The sequence below is a fragment of the Pogona vitticeps genome, chromosome 1 (assembly GCF_051106095.1).
Source record: "Pogona vitticeps strain Pit_001003342236 chromosome 1, PviZW2.1, whole genome shotgun sequence".
Classification (NCBI taxonomy): domain Eukaryota; kingdom Metazoa; phylum Chordata; class Lepidosauria; order Squamata; family Agamidae; genus Pogona; species Pogona vitticeps.
The window spans coordinates 80,215,914-80,241,072 of record NC_135783.1 but is presented as its reverse complement, the minus strand read 5'-3'; the positions used below and the strand labels follow the sequence as shown (position 1 = coordinate 80,241,072).

At 39.2% G+C, this 25,159-nt stretch overlaps 2 protein-coding genes across 19 annotated transcripts in view; both read left to right on the top strand.

Moving 5' to 3' along the window:
• Positions 1 to 148: 148 nt before the first annotated feature.
• CCDC28A (coiled-coil domain containing 28A) lies at positions 149 to 14,056 on the top strand. Of its 6 annotated transcripts, none has more exons than XM_020777900.3 (7): positions 177 to 395; positions 1,415 to 1,604; positions 3,408 to 3,571; positions 6,345 to 6,446; positions 8,442 to 8,596; positions 11,782 to 11,804; positions 13,596 to 14,056. In XM_020777900.3, exons 2-7 carry the CDS (start codon positions 1,459 to 1,461, stop codon positions 13,648 to 13,650), a joined length of 645 nt encoding a protein of 214 aa, XP_020633559.3. In that variant the 5' UTR covers positions 177 to 395; positions 1,415 to 1,458; the 3' UTR covers positions 13,651 to 14,056. The 6 variants fall into 6 exon arrangements, with proteins under 6 accessions (XP_072852259.2, XP_020633559.3, XP_072852245.2 ...); XM_072996144.2 differs by having other exon boundaries at positions 8,442 to 8,612; XM_072996148.2 differs by lacking the exon at positions 177 to 395 and adding an exon at positions 458 to 581 and having other exon boundaries at positions 8,442 to 8,612.
• Positions 14,057 to 18,924: 4,868 nt separating this feature from the next.
• Positions 18,925 to 25,159, top strand: part of ECT2L (epithelial cell transforming 2 like) — a 44,905-nt gene continuing 38,670 nt past the window's right edge. For 12 of the 13 annotated variants that reach the window (XR_013540595.1, XR_013540594.1, XM_078383313.1 and 9 more), the window contains exons 1-4: positions 18,925 to 19,213; positions 20,643 to 20,898; positions 21,213 to 21,325; positions 23,127 to 23,289. Coding sequence is in view for 10 of the 13 variants with exons in the window: in XM_078383313.1 (XP_078239439.1) it covers positions 20,833 to 20,898; positions 21,213 to 21,325; positions 23,127 to 23,289 (342 nt within the window). In the remaining 3 variants the exon portion in view is untranslated. The remainder of the gene's footprint in view (positions 19,214 to 20,642; positions 20,899 to 21,212; positions 21,326 to 23,126; positions 23,290 to 25,159) is intronic. The other variant, XM_020815901.3, reaches the window with a different exon arrangement.

Here is a 25,159-nt window from a genome sequence, read left to right as displayed (position 1 = left end):
GTTCCACAATCTTTTAGAAGTGATATTTACAGTATTTTCATTAAAGACACAAACCACACTCTCCCTCCGCACAACACGCACCCCTCCCATTTAGCTACCCCCCCGCTTCTCTTTACTCCAACTGCTGCGCCTGCGCATATGCCCTTTCGGACTCCAGGAAGCGGAACACAAGAGTCCCGCCCTCCGGGCGACAACGCCTCCTGCAGCTCCTGGTGGAGGGAAACAGAGAAGGCGGAGCCTCTGTTGGCCGCTGGAGATGGTGTTTTTTTCCGGGGTAGAAATGCGCCTGCGCAGCCGCGGAACTGAAGGCAGCTTTTGCCCTTCTGTGCCGTATAGGCTCGCCGGAGGATGGTCTGGAAGCGCCAGGCAGTCCGAACTCATCCACAGCCTTCCCAGTGAGTAGTACGCGCTCACCCTCGCGCCCCCCCCAACCGAGGTGAAAAGGAGTGGGTGGAGTGAAGGAGGAGGGCTCGGGCGCGCGCAGGCCACTTGTGAGACACACACACACTTTGACAGTTACTTGTTCCCCCTGTGACCGCCCGTGACTGAACTTGGCTGGAGGAGTGGGTTCGTCCTCGTGGGTGGGTGGGTTTTGCGGGCGCGGAGAGGCCAGTTTGCCTATTCCGTTTCATGAACAACTTGTTTAAGGGCAGGGACTGCCTCTTCCAAGGGCCCGGACACGAGGGTGGTGTGTAGTCCATGGGGGGGGGGGGTTGTGCGGAGGAGACTCACACACACCCCCTCACTGCGGGGCTCGACCTTCTTCTCTTCAGCTCTGCTCTCCGATTCCCCCCCTCCAACTCTCCTGCATTGTGTCCTTTGTTGCTTGTGTTTTTTTCTGCTTGGTCATTTTTTTTCAAAGTTTCCAATAGGAAATTGCTCTTTCTCTGCTGACCTTTTTATTCAGGTATATCTTTTATTATATTTGGTAATGACACCCATCTTTAGTTCTGCATTTCCAAAGTTTCTTGCTGCCCAAGTGCCTTTAAGATTTTTTGTTTTTGTTCAGATGTTACATTTGGTACAAACTCAGTGTGTCTTTAGCTGGAATTCTTACACTTTCTTCTAGTCTCTGCTTATATGAATTGCTTTCCTTAACATCACCTGCTGCTCTATGGAGCAGATAGAAAGCCTGAGTTATTTCTTCTCCATGCTAGTTGTCAAATTACCTTTTTCTTTACCTTGTTTTTCCTTTATAAAGTTAAATGGGTGTGTTCTTTTCCTTCCTGTTTTGTCAGGAATATCTCTCATCCATACTGCGGTTATATCTGAATTCCTGAAGTTGCTCATAGAATATGTGGCATATAGGAAAATGCATGAAATGGGTTTAAACAATACTAAAAATTAACTATGGTGAGATCAGCATTTATTTCCAGAGGAGCAGATAACCATAAACATTTGTTTCTTTCCATAGTATAGAGAAGCATTATCTGTCAGTACAACAGATAACCTGTGGAAATGGAAGAAAGAAAAAGCAAGAGGAGGAGTCCCAAGTCATCCACCTCTCATGTCACTCAGGTTGCCAACAATAAGAAGAACTCTGGCCTTCCAAGCAAAAGTACACAATTTTCAAACCCTGCACCACAAAAACCCAAATTGAAAAGGTAAATGCTCATAAGTCATTTATAAAGGCAATCAGCAGTAGCCAAATTGAGGGTCATATACTTTTTCAACAGGAGATGATGATTGGTGATTCAGGCAGCAACTCTGCTCATTTACTTGGGGTGGCATCCATTGAACTCAGTGAGTGTTTGGCATAGTTATGTATAGAGTTACACAGTCATTTGTGATAAAGTCACAAAAAGTAGGGGGAAAGATTCAAACTGAAAGGACCCCAAATAATTGCTTGTTTGTAAAATATATCACTTGTTTCCCTCCCACCCACCCACCCAGCATGGTACTCAAGACTGTATGCAAGCATATATTGTAAAGAATATTACTAAAGCATATATATTACTAAAGCATATATATTACTAAAGCAATCACAAAAAAACCCAGAAATAACTAAAAACCAGCAATAGCAGACCAGCATATTAATTTAGAATGCCTAGGAAAAATAACGTAATTCTGCACTTAGTACATTAGAAATTGAAGGCAGTATTTCCCTCAAAAACACTGTGTGCATTTTGTCATCGGAACAATGCATTGTTGATTAAATCCATGTTATCTTGGTCACCATCTGTTTGAAATGCAGGCCAGTGAAATAAAGCTTTTTTGTCTTTTGATCACAGAAAACATTCCAGAATCATTGGGAGGAGCTTCTTCCCCTAATGTAAATGACAAAATCCAATCACTATTCATATATCTCTGCACATAAAATTATTCATGCTACTTTCCCCCCTAGATTCATGGCTTGCTTTTTTGTTCCAAAGGATGAACCTTCAGCTAGCTGTCAGAACTACGTGAGGAGGGCTTGTATAAATACATGCCAGATGCCCACAGTCCAAATCCACTAATTTTTCAACCTTTCCACATTGAGAAGGATGTCTGAAAGGAACTGCTACTCATGTTCAAGCATGAATCCTGCTTCATTCAGACCATCGGCAAAACCAATGATTCAGGGGTTGGGGATGTTACGGTAGGGCTTGCATACATGCCAACATTACCTTCCCATTTTAACCCTTGTTGCATTCTGAACATCTGTGTGGGATTGATGTTCTAATTGCAGTAGGTCCACCTCTTCATTTGGTGGGCTTATTTAATGGACAGAATTAGCATGCTTTATTCTGCATAGATATTGTATCAGCAAAAATCAGCGTAGCAGGACACATCCCTCTGTTTGGAAGCCAGAAAAAAACAAATTGGAAATAGCATAATTCCTGTTTCTAAAAGCAGATTGTCTTACTATTGTGACCAAAACATTTGACTCAAAAGAGCAACAGAAGTTATGACACCTTGTACAAGGAGACAAGCTTCCTCTTAAAGATTCTGGTATGCCTTCTGTGAGCCAGGTAGAAGAGAAATACACATTATCTTGAGAATGAAATATAAAACCCTGGACAGTTGTTTGTACTGTTAGATTTTTGTACTTTTATCTTTAGAAATACTATAGCTGAAACCCTGTTGCACTTGGTATACTATAAAGTTAGGCCTGTGGAGGTTCATACAGATTTAGGCCCAGAGGTCTGCATGTCTGATTCTGCAGTTGCCCAGACGTGTCCATGGAAATCCTTCCTGGATAAGACTTTCAACTTGGTGCAAATGTTGCAATAGTTAACACACCATCAATTTATGGAGCTCTAGCTATGCAAAAGGATTTCAGCCACTAAATGATAAAATACAACGTAAGTTTTCTTATAATGTGACTTGAAATAGATGTGTATTGTTTTGTTCTGGGAGGCTTTCTCTTGATGGCATTTGTTGATGCATTTGACCTATCCTAATTTAAATATCTGTCTTATCCTTAGAGGCATAAAAGAGAAAGCCAAAGCACCAGGAGCAGATAACAAAGGAGCACAGTCAGCTCCAATCCAGCATTCATTTCTCACAGATGTGTCAGATGTTCAGGAGATGGAAAAAGGACTTCTGAGTCTTCTAAACGACTTCCATTCTGGAAAACTACAAGCATTTGGTAATTTTCTTATCATTTCTGCTCACAGAGAAGTATTTCTTTCCAATATAAAGACTTTCATTTGTGTATTGGTGAAAAGATGACACGTAACCAGGTCTCTAAATTCACTAATTTATTGCGAAGAATAGCATAGTCTCATGACATATTGCAGACCAGGATTTTTTTGTTTGCAGTAAACCTTTATGAGTTGTAGCCAACTTCATCAAATGCATGGAGTGAAGCCCTTGGCAGGGAGACATTTCTACACCTATGGGGAGAGATGGAGTGAAATATGTCAAGGATAATTGCAGAGTGCGTATCTTCTCCAACTCCCCAAGTTCTTCAGTTCTAGGGAAACAAAGACTGAGACAACATAGCTCCTGTTACCAAAGTCTATTTACAAAGATACAAATAGACAAACTGGCAGCATCACTGTGTCTGAGTAAATGAGCTCTCAGAGCACTTGAGTTCAGGATAGCATAGGCTCTCAAACTGAACCAAATTGTGCATGCATCTATCCAGACTTATACTCACAATATCCGATGACAAAGGACATTACATCAGCTTCTTGCATCATCTACCTATTCAGCATGACTCTTCACTTTTTCCTAATTGCACCTGATGTGCTTGACCTTTAGTACATATCTATTTATGTTAGTAAATTCCATCTGTATGACAATATCAAAACCTTGACAAAATGTAATAGACATTTAAAAGCTATCACATGGTTATTATCTTGTCACGAGATTTGGAATAATTCAGCAGTTACCCAGTGACAGGTATATCCATAGATAAACAGATTAACATGTAAATTGAAGCCTATATCTCTTTTTAATCCAGTGTAATCGGGAGTTGAATCTCTTGGTTGTATTGTGGCTTCAGCCACCATATTGGCACTTTTGATAAAGGAATTCTGTGTTACTTTCTCATTAGAAACAAATAGTGGAGATGGGGTGTTGTTTTATTTTTGCTTTTTGGAAATCAACTATGAAACACTGGTGCTGTAGTTCTGTCTCTCAGTCATGTCACTGTGAAAGCTTTAGGTTTTCTGTTTTTTACCAAGGGGACAGTGTAGAACTGCCACTGCAGGGTGAAAATTGTTTTCTACCCTCTCCCCTCATTTTTGATGGAACATGTCTGGTTTTGGATTGTGTTTTGCAGAAGACAACTTAAGTCACAGTTCCCTTTTTGAATTTGTCTTTGACAATCTAGTTAGAACTAATTAAGAGAAGTTGATTCTTTTTGTACAGCAACAGCAAGGCAGTGTGTTATGTTGCTACTATTTTCTTTGTTTATCTTTATAGTGACTTTAAAAAAATCTTACATTGTTCAGTGAAGACAGATTTTCTTTTTCATTATCATTATCTTTGAAATTCTTTGAGAAATTCCTCAAAGAAGGAAAACATTTAGTTTAAACCAGGAAATTATAATTTGAGCCACTTATCCCAAAACGAGGAATTTCAGATGACAGATCAGTATCCCATTACTTGAAACATGAAACATAGGTACACATATTTTGTATCGCCCTAAGCAGACACAAGAGATGAGCTCAGCTTAAATAGAAACAATGCTTGCTTAGTTAGGTCTAAGCCTATTAAACACAAGACTTATTTTCCCCAAATATAGATCAGCTAGACTGAAGTATTAAATGCTTATGTCACCGAGCACAGGTCTGCACTGAAAATCAGTTCACCAGCTCTATAGATGCTGACAGTACCTATTACCTATGCTTGCATTTAATTTCTTCTCTTTTACAGCACTAGCAGTGTGCTGTATAGGGAGTAGGTTTTGAGTACTAATAGTGTAGTTGGAATGAGCAGGTGTTCAAAAAGTGCAAATCAATGTAACGTTATGCTTTCAATGAAATACTTTTTCTCTTAGGGAAATATATTCTGATTCAGCTGTTTACCTTGGAAATTTGTCTTTGAAGTTCTTCTGTTCAAGAATGACTATCTTGAGCTTAGAAACAGTGTCCTTGGAATCTGAAGTATTCTCACACTACTTTTCAACTATTAAACATTTTGTCCATTAAATACTTTGTGCAGAAACTGGCTATTTGTTCTTTGTAGAATACTGTGAGGCATTTACTAGCAAAATATGACATGTAACATTGAAGGATGGGGAAATGTATGCTCCTAGTGTTTTAGATTGCATTATTATGTCTTGTAACTGCATATCTATTGTTGACATGGAGCCAGAGGTGGCAGTGTTCAAGAACTGATGGGAGAATACTTCAGTTTCTTGGAATGCTCCAAGGCAGATTCCAACGGATAACAACTGAACAATAATGTGTCAAGAAATTCAATTCTGTCTCACTTGGCTTAAACAGAGCCATAAACTTTTTATCTCCCTGTACATGTTAGCTCATTTATGCACAGTTGTGAGTATTATCCTCCAGTATTTGTGTGTTTTATGGCAACAGTTTGTATTTCTGTTCTCTCTACTCATTTGGATTTCAGTCCTATAGTAACTTTGTGTATCTGTAGACTAATTTGTTATTTCATACCTGAGTTAGACAAAGATATTTCTCCACTGTACTTATATTCTGCTTTTGAATGTTTAGATGTGCTATATGTATACTCATGAATCCTTGTTGAATGGCCATCTTTAAGAGAACCACTGGCACCGTCTGCATTTCTGTTACATTTTACATTTCTCCTTGCATATAGATGTCTGCTTGCTGAGGTTCCTTCTGTGTGTCTGATGTAATGGGCTGTGATCTGTGAAAGTTTATGCTAAATAAAACTTGTTGGTCCATAAGGTGTCAGAAGAATCTATGTTTCTATTGCAACAGAGAGAACTACGTCACTGAGAATGAGCTGGGGAATATTCACTGAAATATTCTCTAGGCAGAGGGAGTTTCTGTGTCAGAGGCAGAATGATCATGGCATTACAGGTACACTTTAGCACAGGATAGAACTGTAGTACCTGTCTTTGATAGCGTAAAACTGTTCAGACTGTAGTTTCTGTAGTTGCATTTTATTTTGTTTATCAAAAAGATACACAAGCCAGAATTCTATGTACTGTAGTTTCGTTCTTCGATTGTAGTCATTTCTCTGTGAGCTCCTATCAATTGACTGGACAACACGCTTCTTTGTCCTTGAAGCGGTATGCATCAGGGTTAGAGAACAGAATACTTAATTGTATCAAACATAATATTGTTTATGTCTTCTGTTTTTTGGGACCAGATTGATTAGCCCTAGGGCTTGCCTTAGTCACTGGCTCAATGAAAGGAGGTCCTACTGCATTCCTTCCACTTGCATATAAGGCTTGGAATATAAGACTACCTCTGATAATTTTTCAGACTCAAAGAAGCTTAACTAAGTTGAAGCTTGATTGTTCTAAAATCAGCCTAATGATTGCCCCCCAGCCCAGTTTTATACCATCTATCCCAGGAAAAGGGCTATCCCATCCACATTGCTTGTTCCATTTGTACCAGATGATAGCCTGGTATCTTTGGTCAAACTGGTATGTGGTGGTTCTTCAGAACCTAAAGCTGTTACTGCTGACTAATTCCTCTTTTTCCTTCTCCTTTTGTGTTGCAACCAGGTTGCTCTCAGGCACAGCTCTTCCCGTTAGTTTATATCAAAATTGCATCCAAAAGCACATTTAGCACCTCTTTATTTATTAAAATAGCTCATTAAATAAGCCTCAGTGTTAAGTAGTCTTCCCTCCCCCCCCTCCATTTTTATGCTGCCCATCTGGCCGAGGCCACTCTAGGCGATTTACAGCACATAAATACAATTTAACATAACAAAAATTGAAATAATAAAATATGAGTAAGTACTAACTCAAAGCATAAAAATACATGAGAATAAAACATTTTAAAACATTCAAACCATTTAAAATATTTAAGATAGCGGATTGGTCAGATAGGCTAGGTAGACTCAGCTGAGCTTGCAGGTATGATGTTTTTGAATAGCCAGGGTTTTTGTGACTTTTTAAATGTTGCCAGAGAAGAGGCAAAACAGATTGCAAGGGGAGAGGTCATTCCAAAGCCGAGGAGCAATCGTTGGGATGGCCCAATTTCTCGCCTTCTCCCTCCGGGCCTCTCTTGGAGTTAGCATCCTGAGCCATCCTGCTTGGGATGTTCTTGTAGGATGGACAGATCTTGTTGGAAGTAGGCGTTCAGCTAGGCATTCTGTAATCTTATCTGTAACTTGGAAGGTATGTCTTATAGCTGCTTCCTGTATCTAATCTTAATTAAAACCATTGTCCGATAGCCTAAATAATCTTTTTGTAAATAAATTACTTTAAAAAAAATCTCTATCCTAAAGTCAAAGGAGGCATTCCAGAAAGTTACACTGCACACTTTTGATAGGAATCAGAGTGAAATCGATCAATATGGGACCAACATCCTCCTCAGTTTTGTCTTTTCCTGGGGAACATAAATTTTTGTTGTCTTATGTGGATGTCCAGTTCATTAAAAATGCAGAGAGAATGATTGAAAAACATTGAGGTTAGAGAGAGAGTACTGTGCTCAAAAGTAAAATGGAAGTAACAGATGACTTATGAGCTTAAAGACCTGATCCAAACACAGGGAAAGGTAAGATAAGTAGAAGAGATTAGGATGATCCCTGTTTTGACCAGAAAGTAAATATGAACATCATTTTCTAATGGCTGAAACAATATTTTAATGAATTATGCATAGACTTTCTTGTCATAAACATTCACCAGATAACAAGATGAAAAATCTGGGCAATTTTATTTATATGAAAATAGAAGAAAAGGTGGTTTCTTCTCTTTTTCTTTGACATTTTTGTTATCTCCTTTCAAGTCACCTCTGACATGGTGACCCTATGAATGACTAACCTCCAAAAGGTCCTGTTCTCAGCTTTTGCAATCCTTGACATATTTTGGTCTCAATATTTCTGCATTCTGTTTACTTCAGGAAATGAATGTTCCATAGAGCAAATGGAACATGTAAGAGGAATGCAAGAGAAGCTGGCTCGCTTGAATCTGGAACTTTATGGGGAATTGGAAGAACTCCCTGAAGATAAAAGAAAACTGGCCAGTGATTCTAATTTGGATAGACTGCTGTCCGATGTAAGTAAAATCAGAGGTCAATTGCTTTGCGCTGTTCTACCTGTATTCAAGAATTGGGGGAAGCATGGGAGGAGCACCATTAAAATTGTAGCAATGCAGTTTGCTTCAGCTGCTTGTTGAACAGAACTGTGAAGCTAGCTGAGTCCAGTGTGGTCTAAGTCTGGTCTTAAGAAAGATTGCAGTTTCAATTTGAATCAGTAATATTTGTTAGTTTGACCAGCAGAGGTCTGAGAATGGTGTGCTAATGCTGGTTTAATTTTTCGTTACTGTCAGGCTGAGTTGCAATTCTGTTGTGATCTTTAGGTATTACTGTCAAATTGAATCTAAAGTTTTTGTGAATGGAACTCTCTTCATGAGATGCTTCTGCTAGAAGAAATGGGAAGAGTTTAATTCTGCCTTCCTCCTGAAAAACTGCTGGGTGTTTGGTGCAGCTGAGGTGTGATGGGTTAGAAATACCTTCACACTTTCTGTAGCTTGAAACCCTATGCCATCTCAGTTCCATTTGTGAATAGAAGAGACATCTCAGGGCCTGATCATACCAGCCAAATGTATGAGTTATTTCCATCTCTCTGTTGTATTGAATCAAGATAATGTGATATTTATACCAGGGGAAGGTTGCCATTTGTATTAACGTTATCAATATATTTCTTCCTTTTTGAAATGTTGTGGTCAGCTACGCTATGGAACTGGATTGTTTTTTTCTAATGTTTCCTGGAACAGTGCTGCCCCTTACTTTTATTTTGAAAGAAAATCTGTGGTGCAATAGGGAGGCCCGAGCCTTCTCTCCTCTTCCCCTTCCCCTTCCCAAAGGAGCACGATAATTTGCAAGATCAGATGGTTAAAAAAAGACAGAGGAAAAGCAACTCTTCCCATCAGTTTCCACGGGGTGGGGGGGAATCTGAATGTCTTTTATAAAGCTCCTTATCAACATGCTCCTTATCAACATGCTCCTTATCCATAGATTTCTGACCTTTACACATCTGACAAGGAATTTATTTATGGTTTCAGAAGATATTGTATCTTGTTATAGTTATTTTAAATCTGGATACCTGGATACCATGTATTAATTTTGTCTTAAGAGTTCAAAAAATAAATCCTGTATTTTAAAAAGTTTATTTGGCAAGCAAGCAACTATGTAACTAAAAGCCAAAAATGTAAAATATTCTTGGAATATATGTAACAATTACATGAGTATATACTTTAAAAATCGCAGCCTTCTATTACATATTTCTCTAGTTCATATGTGTAAATAATACTTAAGTTAGAAAAGAAATTCTGGTTCTATTAAAACAAGCTTTTGGTTAGACATATAGGTGGAGTTCAGTGATTCAGAAATACAAAGCAAACAATTCTTTATAGTAAAAAGCTATTTTAGTAGATAACTCTCATTTAGTCACTTAAAAACAAATTATTGCAATACAAATAGTTATAAAAACAATTATATCAAAGCATAAGCAAGAACATTTACAAATGACTCACATTGCATTAGATATTTCTTACACAATATTTTCCCAGCAGAGACGTCTCCCCTGTTTGTAAAAATCAGGTGGCTGTATTTTGGAGATGTCCTTCTAAACATGATGGAAATCTCTGTTTTTATGCACTTGGTGTTTCTTAAATCTCTGTTTTTATGCACTTGGTGTTTCTTAAACAACACAATAATGACACCAAACTTTTGCTTTCCCATGGGTAAGCAATGTCAGCTTCTCCAGACAGCTGTGGGTCAGCTCACCTGCCTGCCAAGATAGCTTGCAGCCAGGAAAATGCCTCCTTGGAATCCTTCCTTAATACCATATTTAGACAGTATAATAATACGTTTTGAATGCCAGCTTCCTTCATTTTACATTTAAAATGTTCAACTCATAAATACTTCAGAATATTATGAGTTCATACTCATCATTGTTACCACACTGAATTAGGAATTATTACTTATTTACTATGAGGACAAAGTTTTTGTTTTTGTTTTCTACTTTCTTATCCAGAAACCAATTATTTAAAATAACATCCATATTTTTCTCCTCTTATTCTGGTTTGCCAAAACTACTTCTGTACGATATACTGTATGGTTATTATCATTGGTTTAAAGTGGTTTCCACATCTATTTCTTTATTAATTAACATTTTAGGCAAATGTAACTCAAATGGCAAAATAAATGGCACTCCTTTTTTTCTTTGTTATTGTCCACATCATGTAAACAGCATTGTTTTCTTTTTCATTGCAAAAACTGGCATGGAACTCAGTGAATGAGCTACTTCTGGCTTATCTTATCAGTTCTTTGTGTCCTGAAAACAAACTGGCTGTGCTTTTATTTTATAATATAAACTTATATCTCCAGCTGTGGTTGTTTTAAAAACTGCTTTCACTCTTTAAGCACTTCTCTGAAGCACATTTTAAAAGGCTTTTATATTTTAGAGCAACACTTTTGCACCCCACTCAAATTATATATTTCCATATATTTTTTCTGCCACATATTTCTACTAAAAAATCCATATTTGACACTCCGCACCCCTGCACACCCTGGACAAGCCTGTTGAGAACAGATTGCAAAGCAGGTCCTGGAAGTTGTGAGGAGAGATCTGGAGCAAGAGGAGATGGGAGGTCAGGAAGAGCTTTGGATCATGGCTTTTTCCTCTCTGATTTGTGCCCTCTGGAAGGACCTCAATGAGATTTTCCCCCTCCCTAGCTGCTGGTCTCTGTGCCTCCACCCCCTCCCACCTGTCAAAGGAACAAGGAGGAACGATCAGGGATGTCCTGCCTGACATCCATGGCTATCGTAGTGCAGTTCACGCACGTCCCTGTCAATCTAATCTTCCCCTTCTCCACAGCACCCAGAAACCTGTGCCCTTTGCAAAGGAAATAAATTGATAGGAGTATGTAAACATGCAGTACAAATATTGAATGAATCAAAATGTCATCACTACATAATAAAACAATCCTCCTAGTGAGGGCAAAATAAACCACAATTACAGCGCTGGCTGAGGAAATGATTCAATCATGGTTACGTGTTGCGTGACCAGAAATTTATGAAATGATGTAACTGGAGTATAACGGGTACATTTGACTGGTGTGATCAGGTTCCAAGTTCACAGTTGGAATGCTGTGGGCTTAATTAATTTAAAATTGGTTGTGTGGATAATGCATTAATAGAGATGTTTACCATGTCATTCTGTTTCCTTGCATTGCAGCTGGAAGAACTGAATTCTTCTATGTATCCTTTCAGAAAAGTGTCTTGTCTTGAAAAACTCAGGATACGTGGTTAATATGTCCCAAACAGGAAATGAATTGTACTGCCTAGTCCAAGTTAAGACAGCTTAACATCAGTTGAGACACTCATAAACCTATTTTTAAGCATACAAACCTGAAATCATGTCACTGTTTCTTTTTGTTTTGCAAATAATATCACTGAAAAGTTAGTTCTGGTGTTCTCATTTTTGTCTCCCCTGTCCCAATTCATTTGTTATTCTTTCCCTCTAAATCAGTTTATCTCCTCTCAATCTTCTCTTAGTGGTTCTGGGCATTACTTATAATAATTCATGATTACTTTTAAATGAATGTATGGTTCAGTGGTTAGAATGTTGGAACCGAACTACATCCACATACACTTTCAGCTATGAAAGAGATCTAAATGTGTACTTTGGCATTGCATAATCATTTGTCTCAATGTAGTGTGAGTGATGGATATCCAGAGGGATGTGGTGGATAGAGTGAAGGACTGGGACTCAGGACGCCTGGGTTCAAATCCCATCCTAGCCATAGAAGCTCACTGGGGTGGATGGCACAGGTAAAACCACTTCTTAAACATCTCGCTTCTATTGAAAGCACTATTAGGGTTGCCATAAATTGGTTCTAATTAGAGATGGGGATGAACTTTGGTGGTTTGGCCCAGTTTGGTGTGGCACCTGCACGGGTGTTCTGTGGGCACTGCACACTTCCCTCCCCCGACCTCCTTCACCTGTTTGCACACTCCCATGTGGCAGCATGCTTCTCCCCCCCCCCCCCCGGCCTTCCCCAGGTGCCAGCCGCTCACTGGCAGCAGCACACACTTCCCTCCTCGGATGGCAGCCCACCCACTCAAGACAGAGCCACATACTTCCCTGCCCCACCTGGTCATCTGAGTGTGTGGCTGCTAGAGCAGGTGGAGGAGGAAAGCACGCCCTGGTGCTGGTGAGTGGCTGGCCATTGGGGAAGGGGAGTGTGCTGCCTCCTGTGAGTGGGTGAACGCATGAAGGAAGTGAGGGAGAGACGGTCACCGTCCCTACGGAACACCTGTGCGGGTGTCGCACCAAACTGCGGTTCATGCCCATCTCTAGTTCTGACTTGGTGGTTCTGACCTAACAACAAAGTTGTAAAGAATATAGGAATTATTCAAATCTCAATATTTGTTGCAAGAAATAAATATATGAGTGATGTGAGTTAAAAAGTTAGTAACACAACAAAAAAATTATGTGCTGCAGATCCGGTCATCTCTCCCTTTCTCATAAGCTTCTATTTGGCAGAAGCAGCTTTTTTTTTCTCCTGCTAGCAAGTAGCTGTGAAAAGGAGAATTTTGTACAGATTGTGTACAGAGTGGGATGGGGAATGTTTTTTTTCTTAATCTGTCCTTCCTCTCCATAATCCTAATTCTGATTAATTCCTCTCTCTGTGGCTGCTATTATGTTTTTTTTAAAAGAGAATTGGTCAGTGCTAATCTATACCTTGTATGTAATGTGTAATTTAAAACATTTTTTCAGCCTTAGCTGTCTCACAGGTAATTCTGAGGACAAAATAATAGGCAGGGAACTGTCTGTTGTATTCCCAGATCTTTTTGAGAAAGAGAGGAGATGTCATAAACAGTTGTGGCAGGGGGGCATTTAAGAAAAATGTGAAGCGCACTTTCCTGTGTTCTTTTGCCTTCTTTTAAAGACTTGCTTCTCCAGTCATTATCTCCAATTATACCAGAAAAACACTAGCCTTTTACCGTCAGTCCTCAAAAATACAATTCCTTGACTGTTTGCTGCAGACAAAAACTTCACTTAGCAGATGTTCAAGATGTTCCAAATACCAGCACAACCTAAAAAAATGTGACTTCTTAATTTGTTTTATGAATCCAGGGTGTCTTATTTAATGTTCAGTGGACTCTTTTTCGCTTCGGCAGCAAAGTGTTCAATTGCAAGTGAACATGTTGAAACATTCCTTTTAGCGATGTGAGCACTATAACCTTGTAAATGTTAGGCTCCAAGGTATGATATGACCCTGTTTTGCTGCTGTGCTTTGTTTACTGCCTTATCTAGTGCAAAATGATGGGGAGATTTGGAAATGCATCTTTATAATGTAACATACTCAGCTTCAATTGAGTTAATAATAGAATGTGGTATTCTTGTTGCCATTCCATCAAAGTAGACAATCAGCCTACAGATTCATGTGATTATATTGTTTCATGAGTATGTAATTTATTTAAAGAATAAAATCATTTTAAAGATTGCTGGTTTTTGTTGTTTTTTTTGGTAAAGCTACCTCTGTGAGGATCTCAGTTATTTCTAATATTTGAGGATGGGGGGGGGGCTATACTACTCAGTTTTCATTGTCAGTCTTCATTGTCAGTCTTATTTTAATACATTACCTGGGAACCAATGATGTTTGAAGTAATCATAAAATCAACACTTATTGAAAGCTGGTATCTCTTTAGACAAATTTATTACATATAGGAAACTTTGTCAAATAACAATCTCTCCTTGCTGTTGTGTGACTCATTGTCTTCATCTGAATATCATAATGGCAACAGACAGGGCATTAAAAGACTATAACAACATTTACAAAATCTGTTACTAACAGAGCGCTTTTTTTCACTTTCTAGATTTGGATGGTAAACATAGGCCTGAGACTATTATTTTTAAATTTCTGCTTTATTTTTTCAACTACTACTGTATTTCAAAATTTAAATTAAGAATGTTCAAAACATAAAAAGACAGAAGGAGACAAACATTATGAGCATCTATTAAACACACTGTTCATACGTTAATATTGTATTTATGTTTGTTTCACACTTTTTTCCTTCAGGACGACCTGTTTAGATTCTGTTCAGAATGCTATACTTCAGATATACATAGTAACTACTTTTAAGGAGTAAAGAAATGAGATGAATGAAGCTCTGCTTTTGAAGTGCTTCATGTATGTAGGCAACTTTTTTTCCTGTTAAGGGCTGCATTTCTATTCAGACTAATCTGTGAATTTTGTATGTGTGTGAGAGAGTGATTGTACATCTTTCCTGAGGAAAGGCAATATCATACTGAGGACCCCACCTTCATTTAATTGTGAGGCAGTGCTCTTTACCTGTCTCCAGTTGACTGATTTTGCCTGTTGTGCCACCTAAATTTAGTCAGTCAGTCAAACTTTATTGAAGAAGTCTACAGACCATTTCATCAATCATTCACCATATACAATAACATCATTGAATTTTATAAACTTACAAAGGATCGGCTCTTACATGAAAAAAGAAAAATGGATCACATATATCTCATATATAAACCAAATAGCATTATATCAGTCCTCAATCTAAGATAAATTACTATTAATCCCATAAAGCCTTAATTTAAAATCCTTATAGAACTTTGCTATATAATTAAAAAACAACACATTTCTTTTCATCCTCTTTCTAAAGGAGGCTTCCTTGACCCCATAAACAGCAACTCTCTGTGTTATGAACATGCTGGATCCACACAAGAAGTAGTCTATTCTCCTCTTGTCATCCCATGTCCTCATCCTATTAAAGAGCAGGGCAAAGCAATGTTTTCTAATATTAGCATATAACTGACAGTGCAGCAAATAGTGGGCAAGATCTACTTTATCATTCCCACATGGGCAATGTCTAATTTATACAGGTATGCCCCAAAAATGACCCCCTGCATCATTGTATCCATTTGTTCAAAGTGGAGTTGTGTAAAGGCCACATGCAAGTCTCTTTTTATTGTAAAGGACTAATATTTTTCTTCCTGAAACTGGGCTTTAGGCCCAGCCAGCCATTGCACAGATTTTAAAGGTGTTAGTGCAGCTAGGCCCGTCTGAGCTCTAATATCTAAAACTCATTGTTTAAAAACAGCTAAATTTAGTCTCTAGCTTTTCTTACATGAAGGTTGCCAGGTTCCTGGGTGCTTCTCTTAGCCATGCAGGAGCTACAGCGGTGCCTCAATTTACGACCAGCTCTGGCTGGAAAATTTTGCTTTGACTTGTGACTGGAGCTTTGAGTTATGATCGGGAAAAAAGGCAGGGGGAAAGTCAAGGAAATTTGAACTGCTAACCGTTGGTTGGCAAAGAGACTGCTTCTTTGTAGCTCCTTTGCCCCAGCAGTTAGAGTGCATTTGGAGGAGGCTTTGGAATTGCCTGGTAAAGTACTGCTTTTTGCTTTTTAAAAACTACCTGTTCTGGGTGGGTTTTGCAACGTGTGTTTGGGCTGGGTGGTGGGGTTATGTTTCTATGTCGTGATGGGTCTTGCAGTGTGTTTTTAGTGTGTTTTTGGTGGGGGGGTTCGGCTGGAATGGATTAATCACGTTTCTGATGGCTCTTGCAGTGTGTTTTTAGTCCCTGCTGGAATGGGTTTGTCTGATTCTAGGGGGTTATGTTTCTGTGCTTTGATGGCTCTTGCAGTGTGTTTTTTAGTGTGCTTTTTTTGGGGGGGTGTCGGCTGGAGCAGATTAATCGTGTTTCAATGGATTCCTGTGGGAAATGGTGTTTTGAGTTACAGCCATCTCCTGAAACAGATTAAGTTCCTAACTCAAGGCACCACTGTATATGCAAAGCAGTGGAGAAGGCATTAAGTGACTAGCAACCTTTCTCTATAGAAATTGAAGGAAACAATTGTAGATCCCCTGAGGTGAAACTTGATACTACAAGCTGGTTCTACAAGTTTGTAGCTTGTTTTGGAGTTTTTACGGTAACTACAGATCCTGAAGTTTCAGCGCCTGGCCTGAGTGAGTTTTCAACCTTTTTGTTCCCACTCTATCCCATACCTCTGTTCTGCAATACGCAGCCAGTAGAAATGTCGTGCATGACTTGAAAACTCACTTTAAAAAAACATTTAGTAGTTTTAAAAAGTATTAACTGCTCTCTTTGGATTTCATATAAGAATTACAAGGCTTTTTTCTTTTACATATGAATACTTACTAAAGAGATGCACCTTGCCAAACAAGCAAGAATACAATATACACTGATCCAGCTTCAGTGGGGTAGCTGACTCTGAAGATCATCTCTCTGTTTTGGATGTAAAGAAAAGATAAGGGCCATCATTCCTTGGGCAGCAGGGCTTTTATAATCCACCTTCAGCTATAGATCTTTCTATTCCACATTCTTGAGGATCAGTAGAGCTTCCAGAATGGTGCATGATGTTACAGCGGGGGCTGCACTGGAATATGTGTGTGTGACTGCTAGCATGTTCACACAGGGTGGGAGGGGCATGGAAGCCTTTCTCAGTCATGGGCTCTGTAAAGTCCAGACTCCTAGAGCTACTGAAACTGGATTTTATTAAAGTAGGGGAATGGAGTACATGGAAGTAAGGGATGCTGGCTGCAACCCCAGCCAGCCAGTTTGCTGAGTGTATAAGCTGACTTCACTAAACCCCGCCCCCCCACCAAATCTAGTCTTTACCTGAGCCTGAGTTCCACTCACTGGGCTTGGGCTATCTCCAGTCCATGGTTGATGCTGGGCTTTTGTAACACTCGCCAATCAACTAACTCTCTTCAGGGAGGACTTCTTTGCCAGACACTCACAGGTTCCCAGGCCCCGCAGGTCCTCTTGCCTGCAGCACTGGCACTTCTGGCGCTTCCTCCTCCTGTGCTGCTGTTGGGGTGGGGTGGGTGCTGGGTGCCCAGTTGGCCTTCATGATGTTGGGGAGGGGACCACTGTCAATGGTGGGCTGAAGTCTGGGGAGCCTCCTCTACATTCTCATTCCTCAGCAACCTGGACCTGGAACCATACCCTTGTCAAGGGGTTCATGACAGTCCGCATGTCATCCTCCCTCAGAGCACAAAATATTGGGTCCAGTTTCTCTGATACCTCTCCCCACTCCTCTGTCCCTGATTCTGCACAGGACGCCAAGCTCTCTCCTCCTTTTTTCTGTTCCTCCCTTAAATTAGACTCCCTCCAACTGGGCCTGACGTCCACCCCCTTGTCCCCACCTAGATCCTCCATCTCTCTCTATATATATATACCTTCCTTGCTCCCAGCTACCAGAGCCTCTGTCAGGCCCACCTGGGTGTGCAGAGTGAGATCCCAGAACACTTTCTCACAGTGTGGAACCTGTTTGCACAATCCAGAGTATTTCTGATACTCAGTTAAGCAATGGATGAACAAGATATTGAGATCATGGATTGCATTTGTTTGTGGATCTGGTGATGAGTACAGTGACAATGGGTAATACCAAGACACACACATGCACTCAAACACACACACCCTGTTCTGGGGTTTGAATAGATTAAGATTGACATGATCCTATTTTAAAATCACTGTCTGAAATCCTGTTACAGAGTTAGGTTTGGTTAACCTGAAGTTGTGCAAGGGCTAATGATATTGGCACCAAGGCAGAAATCATGTTTACTAAGTAGTAGGGCAAACATGCAGTGTAGCTAGTCACACCATGAATTGTACAATCAAATTGCACAGTCAAAGCTGCCTGGGCAAACTACTCTGCAAACGTCTGCAGGCGTAACTTTGTTATGCTAACTGCACTATTCAGCCACTATTTAGTAGTAATTTAGTAGTAACCAGAATTAGCTGGAGGAGTCAGAGCTTTAATCACTCCATCCCACTACCTCCTTGTATTCCTGGTGAGGACAGTGTTTTCCTGCTGCTAATCAAAAGAGGAAGAAAACATCAGTGCCGAAACAGTGATCAGTTCCGGGGGGCGGGGTGGTTGGGGCACCCTGGGATTCTAGGTCATGCAGATAACTGTGGGGTTGCATGGCCTTTGGAACGCAAATTATCCATGTGCAATTTAAGTGTCTTCTGCTCACTCAAGGAAGTTTCTTGATCCAAGGAGGTGGAGGTCATTCTGTGTAAAAATAATAATATATGAGATACTTCCTGTAGCTTCTTAGGAGAGGTATGAATAACAATTACTGTAGTTGCATGAAATGGAATTTGTGTACTTCTTCAGTCTTATTCTGTTTCATCACTGACTACATCTTGCAGTGGCCTTGGATGCCAGATGGGCTGTAAATCAAATAAACAAATATTAAATAAATTGTCTGGATAAAGTCATTATAAGTACTTACTTGCACCTTTTCATCCTGGCAGGACTGCCATCCTTTACTAGAAGTAGAAATCTCTTCATCACTGTTCTCTCCAGAACTCTCATCAGAGGTAAAGGTTGCCATCTCGAGAAAGATAGGCCGACAACTACACTGCTTCAATGATATTAAAATCCAAGGGACTATTTCATTCTAAGTAGATTCGGAATGAGTCCAGACTGATAACAAAAATCATTTTCTCTTGGTCTTGCCTCAGCCAGGCTTGGATGTCAGCCCAGAGTGCACTCTAGTGTGTACCTTGGTTTCTATGGAGATGTAGGGAAGTACTAACCTTCAGCCATTGCTACAGCAGTCCTTGTTTCCAGTGTGCTCCTTACACAGGGAAAAATTGTCTCTTGAGGTAAAGTAGTAATTGTTCTGACTAATTATTTGTTCAAATAGTGTAGAGTATACATTAATCTGCTTTGTTTTGCTGTGTTTTGTAAACTGTAGACGTTGATATGGCTGTCCGTAAACTCAGTAGACTAAAAGTATGGTTGGCTATTCTTTCCAAAGGAAAAAGAATGAAAGTTAGTGAAAGCAAGATAGAAAGTTGAGCAAGATGTATTTTAGCAGAGGAGGAACGTGAGGGCTCCGTTATTCCAGCAACGTTTTACCAACTTTGACTTTCAGTAACTTCATTTTAATTCCCAATAATTCTGCCATAATTTTTGTAGGCAAAAAAAGCCCTTGTTTTGATTTATTAGACTTTTTGAGGAAGAGGAGCTTATATTATAATGAAAACTCTTACATTATTGATAATGATACAAAAGATCATTATTTTCTCTAAAGCTATTGGCAACATGCTGGATTCTGAAATTTATAGGAAAACCCCATTTGGAGAAGTGAAGCATTGCAAATAATTTCAAAGCAAAGGCATTTGATCATTTAGAATTATGAAGAGTTATATGATGACAAGTTTCATTTCAATATAATAAACATCATTTTAGAAGGTGTAAAAGCTCCACTTCATCTATCAGAGGCTGAAGAAGTGTGACCCATCGGCTACATAAATAGACACAGAGAGCTTTTTTTGTACCCTCTGCCAGATACTGGCTGCTACGACTACTAGAAGCATGCTGTAAAATTGGATGGCACCCAAAGGAAAAAATCATTTTTCCTTTCCAGAAAGGGTGCTGGACTGTATTGCACAGGTAGGCACTCTGGCATGGGTATCTACGTGCTGTCTCCCAAATTTTGGCAGTGTCGATGTTGCAGCTCTGGTAAGTTGGGAAATGTGTGTCGTGGTCCATCATGAGCTCTTGAATTAACTTTGTGAACAAATTAATTTTTTGTAGATCTCTCATCTGTCAAAGTGTAATAATATGAAGTCATCATTTCAATCATGCCTTATCTCTGAAGAGTTCTGGGTGGCTCATAGTAACATACATTCGCTCATACTGGCTCATACAGGCAAAATAGATATTGAGCGTAGAATTGTTTTAAGAAAGTATAACTTTTAAAAAAACAAAACCTCTTTTAAGCCATCATGCTATTGCATGTTTTAATCTATTTTAAGTCATCCCATGCCAAGCCTGTGTTCTACTGAAGTTCCATATTGAAGTGCTTCTGTTTGTCCCCTTTCTTTTTTCCTATTGTGGTGATCTCTCTTTAGAGAAATTAAACACATAATAGTAATACGTAATAAAGGCTGGGAGAAAATGGGAGGAAAATTAAATGCATGGTCAATATGATCTACGAGTTTCATTATCTGTTATAATCAGGATGTATCTGTATCCAGTATTTAGTATTATTCAGGAAGAAGAGTCATAGCTGTCTTCTATTTCCAGGAAGCATCTACAATCATCCTGATTAACAAAAAGTACATAGCAGACTTTTTATGAGAGAAAAAAAGATGCACGTGGTTCCACATTGACCACAGTATATACGGCACATACACCATATAGCATTAAACAGTGGCATTTGGAAAGCTTAGGAATCCTTGGAGGATACCCAGTGACCTCAAGTCAAAATCAGACTATGGATGTCTTTCACACTCGATTTAGTACTTGGACACCTTTTGAAAATAAAACTCTTAACAATCAGGTAAGTTAAAGTCTACTTAAATTAACAGGAGTAAGACATCAACACCACTGTGCTCTTTACTTCTGATCTTAATTATTCCTTCCATACCTTCCTTCTCCCACAGCTGTCATAATTTAAACAGCAACTGGTTTAATGTTTTATGAAATACATCTGTTGTATGCCAATGTCAGTTTTCAGTGCATCATATAGATAATTCATTTAGGAGAAGATCTAAGCATAATATCATGAAATGTTCCTGATTCCAAAATGTAATTAATGGAATGGTCTAGTCTTAATGAAACTGCCCTTCAATAGAACTGTGTGATTTTGCTTAGCTTTTTCAGGAAAGAATCAGACTTATAGGTCACTGGTTTGACTTGTGGATGGACAAGCAGCGCAAGCAATTTCTCCAATGGATTTTATCCAAATGCAATAAGTCACAATTGAAGTAAGTAAGCCAACAGTACTTTTCTGTTTTACAGTATGAAGAAGAAAGTCAGTTTTTCAAGAATATCTGCTGCAAGGTGGATCTTTTACCCAAGCCAACACTTTCATTTCTGTAGAGCCCATAATTGTCATCACTGTGATCTTAGCAAGTTAAGAACTTGAATTTAAAGATCTGGAGTCAGGAGTTTAGGCCACACTGTTCTTATAAGATGTGCATTTCTATTGAAAATTTGTCTTGTGAGATATAGTTTGATAAAAAAAAATTATTGGGTTTTGTTGCAAAATATATGTTTATTTCTATCAGTTTGTTCATTAAACTATTTCTTTTGCTCGATCAAACAAAATATTTAAAATTAAGGCAAATCTGTTGCTACCTGAACAGTTTGCAGAGAGCCTGTGTCTCTAAAACAGAATGTGTTTTCAGATATTTTCGGACAATTCTCAGCAGTTTTTGCCCTTAGTATGCTGGTTAGGGCTTGTGTGAGCTGAAATCAACAATGTTTCAAGCCACACCTTATCCAGTTCTATTCTAGAAACATACATAACAAGCAGAAATTCAACAGATACAGCTCTCTCCTATTATTGCAGACTCCATGTCAAGAAAATTGAGCTAATAATTTTATCCTTATAGTAATCTACTAGATACAGAACTTCTGCTCAGGAGAAATGATGGTTACTCTAAGAATTAAATCGATAGCCATTAAATCAAAGCTGTAGTTGAATGTACACCTTTGTGAGGCCAGAGCAAGCAGGAGCACAATAGCTTAAACTAAATTTGGAGCATGTATATTGAACTGTCTTCTAGAAAGGGTAACATGTGAAATGAAGCTGAGTGTTGCACAGCCATAAATACGTAGAAAATAGTGGGATACACAAAATTCAATAAGCAAATATACCTAAAACCATGATTTACTGTAATGTCAGAAAATAAGCTATTCACAAACTACAGATTCTTTGAACCATAACCCCCCCTACCATCCCAAGGATCACAGTTTGAAACTCACCCTTCAAGGAGATGGGAGTGAACTTACAGTTATAACAAGCTAAGAAATGAGGATTGGGGGTGAAAAGGCAAACAGATGACAGCATCCATCTAGAGTATTGTGCCCATTTCTTAAAATACTCTTTTAAGAAGGATGCCAACAAACTGGAACAAGTTCAGAGGAAGGCAACAAGGATGATCAGGAGACTGGAATCCAAGCCCGAGGAGGAGACTGAAAGAGCTGGACATGTTTAGCCTTGAGAAAAGAATACTGAGGCACTATAGGATAGCACTTTTCAAATGCTTGAAAGATAGTCATGCCAAGGAGGGGCAGGATCTGTTCTCGATCATATCAGAAACCAGATTTCAGCTGAATATGAGGGAAACATCTTAGCTGTTGGACAAAAGTGGAACCAATTACCTCTGGAGGTGGTGGTTGCTCCAGTGCTGGAGGCATTCAAGATAAAATTGGGCAACCATTTGTCAGATCTATTTTGATTTGCATTCCTGTATTGATCAGAGGGCTGGGCTCAGTGACCTTATAGGCTCCTTCCAACTCAATTATTCTATGATTTTATGAAAAACTACTTTGTCTCTGTTTTGGAAACTACATTTGGTTCGTATTTGAGATTCAAACCATGATCTGGGTTCTTAACTGTAGTTGGACAAACCAGACAGTGTCATTGCCATGTCATTCTGGGCCTTCAGAACAATATTCCTGGATCTTTCTGATACCAGGGTGGGGGTCGGGACTATTGTGCTGGCACCAGGAGTATAACTGCTCAGTTGGAGATACCCTGTTTGTTTGCCTGTTCTGCAGATTTGCTCAGATGTGGCTTTTAGAAACTATCCCGATGACAGAAGTAGACTTCACCACCTTGCTGCCACGTTTCATATCTTTGTACATATTTTCTTTTCTCAACCCCAAAGATCTTTGTGCAGCAGCCCAGGTCAACTGGCACTGGAAGTTTTTAACTGAACAGGTAAGCCTAGGTTGCCTATGAACCCTAGCAAAGCCAATATTGATTGTTAGAAAAAAAACAACCCACTGCTTGTCTGTTATAACCCCATTCAGGTATAATTTTTCCAGTTTAGAGTAAGCAAGGAGTGGGGCCACACTAAGTACATGTGCCTGTTGCATCATGTGCACACCACCAGAGAAAGTGCCCTCACTTGTAGACCTACATGCTATGGACTTGCTCCCATACTGCTTTATGTAGGATCAGTACTACCTGAATAAAAATTATGTTAATGAACAAAACCTGGCTGCTCTAATATTTATTTGGATGTAACTGAGATTTTGTCTCCCACAAACATGAACACTGATTTTTGTCAGCAGAAAATTTCATCCAGTGAAGGAATCATTGGCAGAACAGAGGAGTAATTGATTCTAGCAATTTTCCTCTTCCCAACACGGTCCCTGAACATCTGCTCTAGAGGGGTTGGGGCTTCTCTAGAATAGTGGATGGTACTAGGGGATTGACTAAGGAGGGGAGGATGAGTGAAAAACGCCTCTCTTGCTTCCTGCCAATAAGAGTATCTGAGCAGAAGATTTGTCAGGGTGCTCTCACAAGTAAGACTTTTTAGTCACATGGAATCAATCCATTTGCACTAAAAATAATTTATAAAAATAAATCCATGTTGCATCTCCCACCTCTACCATGCATATAAGAGAACAATAACTGATAATAAGTAAATACAGTTGTTGAATAGCTTTTTGCTTTTGTCCCAAATCTTGAGTCAACCTAGCTTGAATGAAGAATACAGTTGGCTTTGAAGGTCAGAAATCTCAAGGCTGTGTCAAAAACATAGCTTTCAGTGGTACGTTTCCATGAGGAGTAACATTGCTCAGTGGATGTTTTAGGCAGCTGAAGTGGGGAGGAGAAGGCATTTTCCACACATTATTCCCCCCCTCCCTTCTCCTCCACCTCCTCTGCATTGCCATGGTTTGAATCTGCGTTGTCTAGAGGGGTGGGGTAAAAACCAAATAAATAAATAAATAAATAAATAAATAAATAAATAAATAAATAAATAAATAAATAAATAAATAAATAAATAAATAAATAAAATAACTGGTGTGAAAAGTGCTTGGGAGAAAGTGGGGGTGGGAGGAACAAGAAGTACCTCTTTTTTTTGTTCGGACAAGAGATTTCACTGGATTGAAACCCCTTTCATGAATGAAATTATCTTTTTTTGTTTGTTTCTGGAATGGACACTATCATAGTGTGACTCCCACTGAACATTCAGTTAGGCTTACTTTGGAGTGGGTACACAATCCAACAACAAATTGAGTCTGTTGAAGCACGTTGACTAACCTTTCTCTATTGTTGCAATAAAGAACCTTTCAGTAAAAGTGCTTCAAATATTTAATATGTCAAATGATTTTTTCCACCATCAGATTTCAGGGTTCCTCAAGGCCAGAGAGGAGGCATACAAGGCTCCTCATCCCTCTCTTTGGAAAGATTTGACCATCTAGTATAGACTGATTCATATTATTTGGATCAGTTTGGAGTTAACATTGGGATGAGGCAGTTTAAGATTACAAATTTTCTCTTAAGAATCTTACGCAAATATTAATCTCCTACTCTCGGATGCTGAAGAATTATGTTCTGTTTGCCTCTCTGACCCTTTCATTCCCATCCCCCATGAGAATGAAACCAGTTAGATTCTTAAAGTACAGATGAATCCAAACACCTGCTGACCTTGAGGTGTTGGAAATTACTCAGGATTACCCTCGTCTTCACCTATCTTTGTGCCAGTATAATGGCTACTTCCCTAAGATGGAAGAGATTTAGATCTGGTGTAAATCAGCTCCTCTCTCCTCCACCTCTTTTATTGGCTGATCTGTTAGAA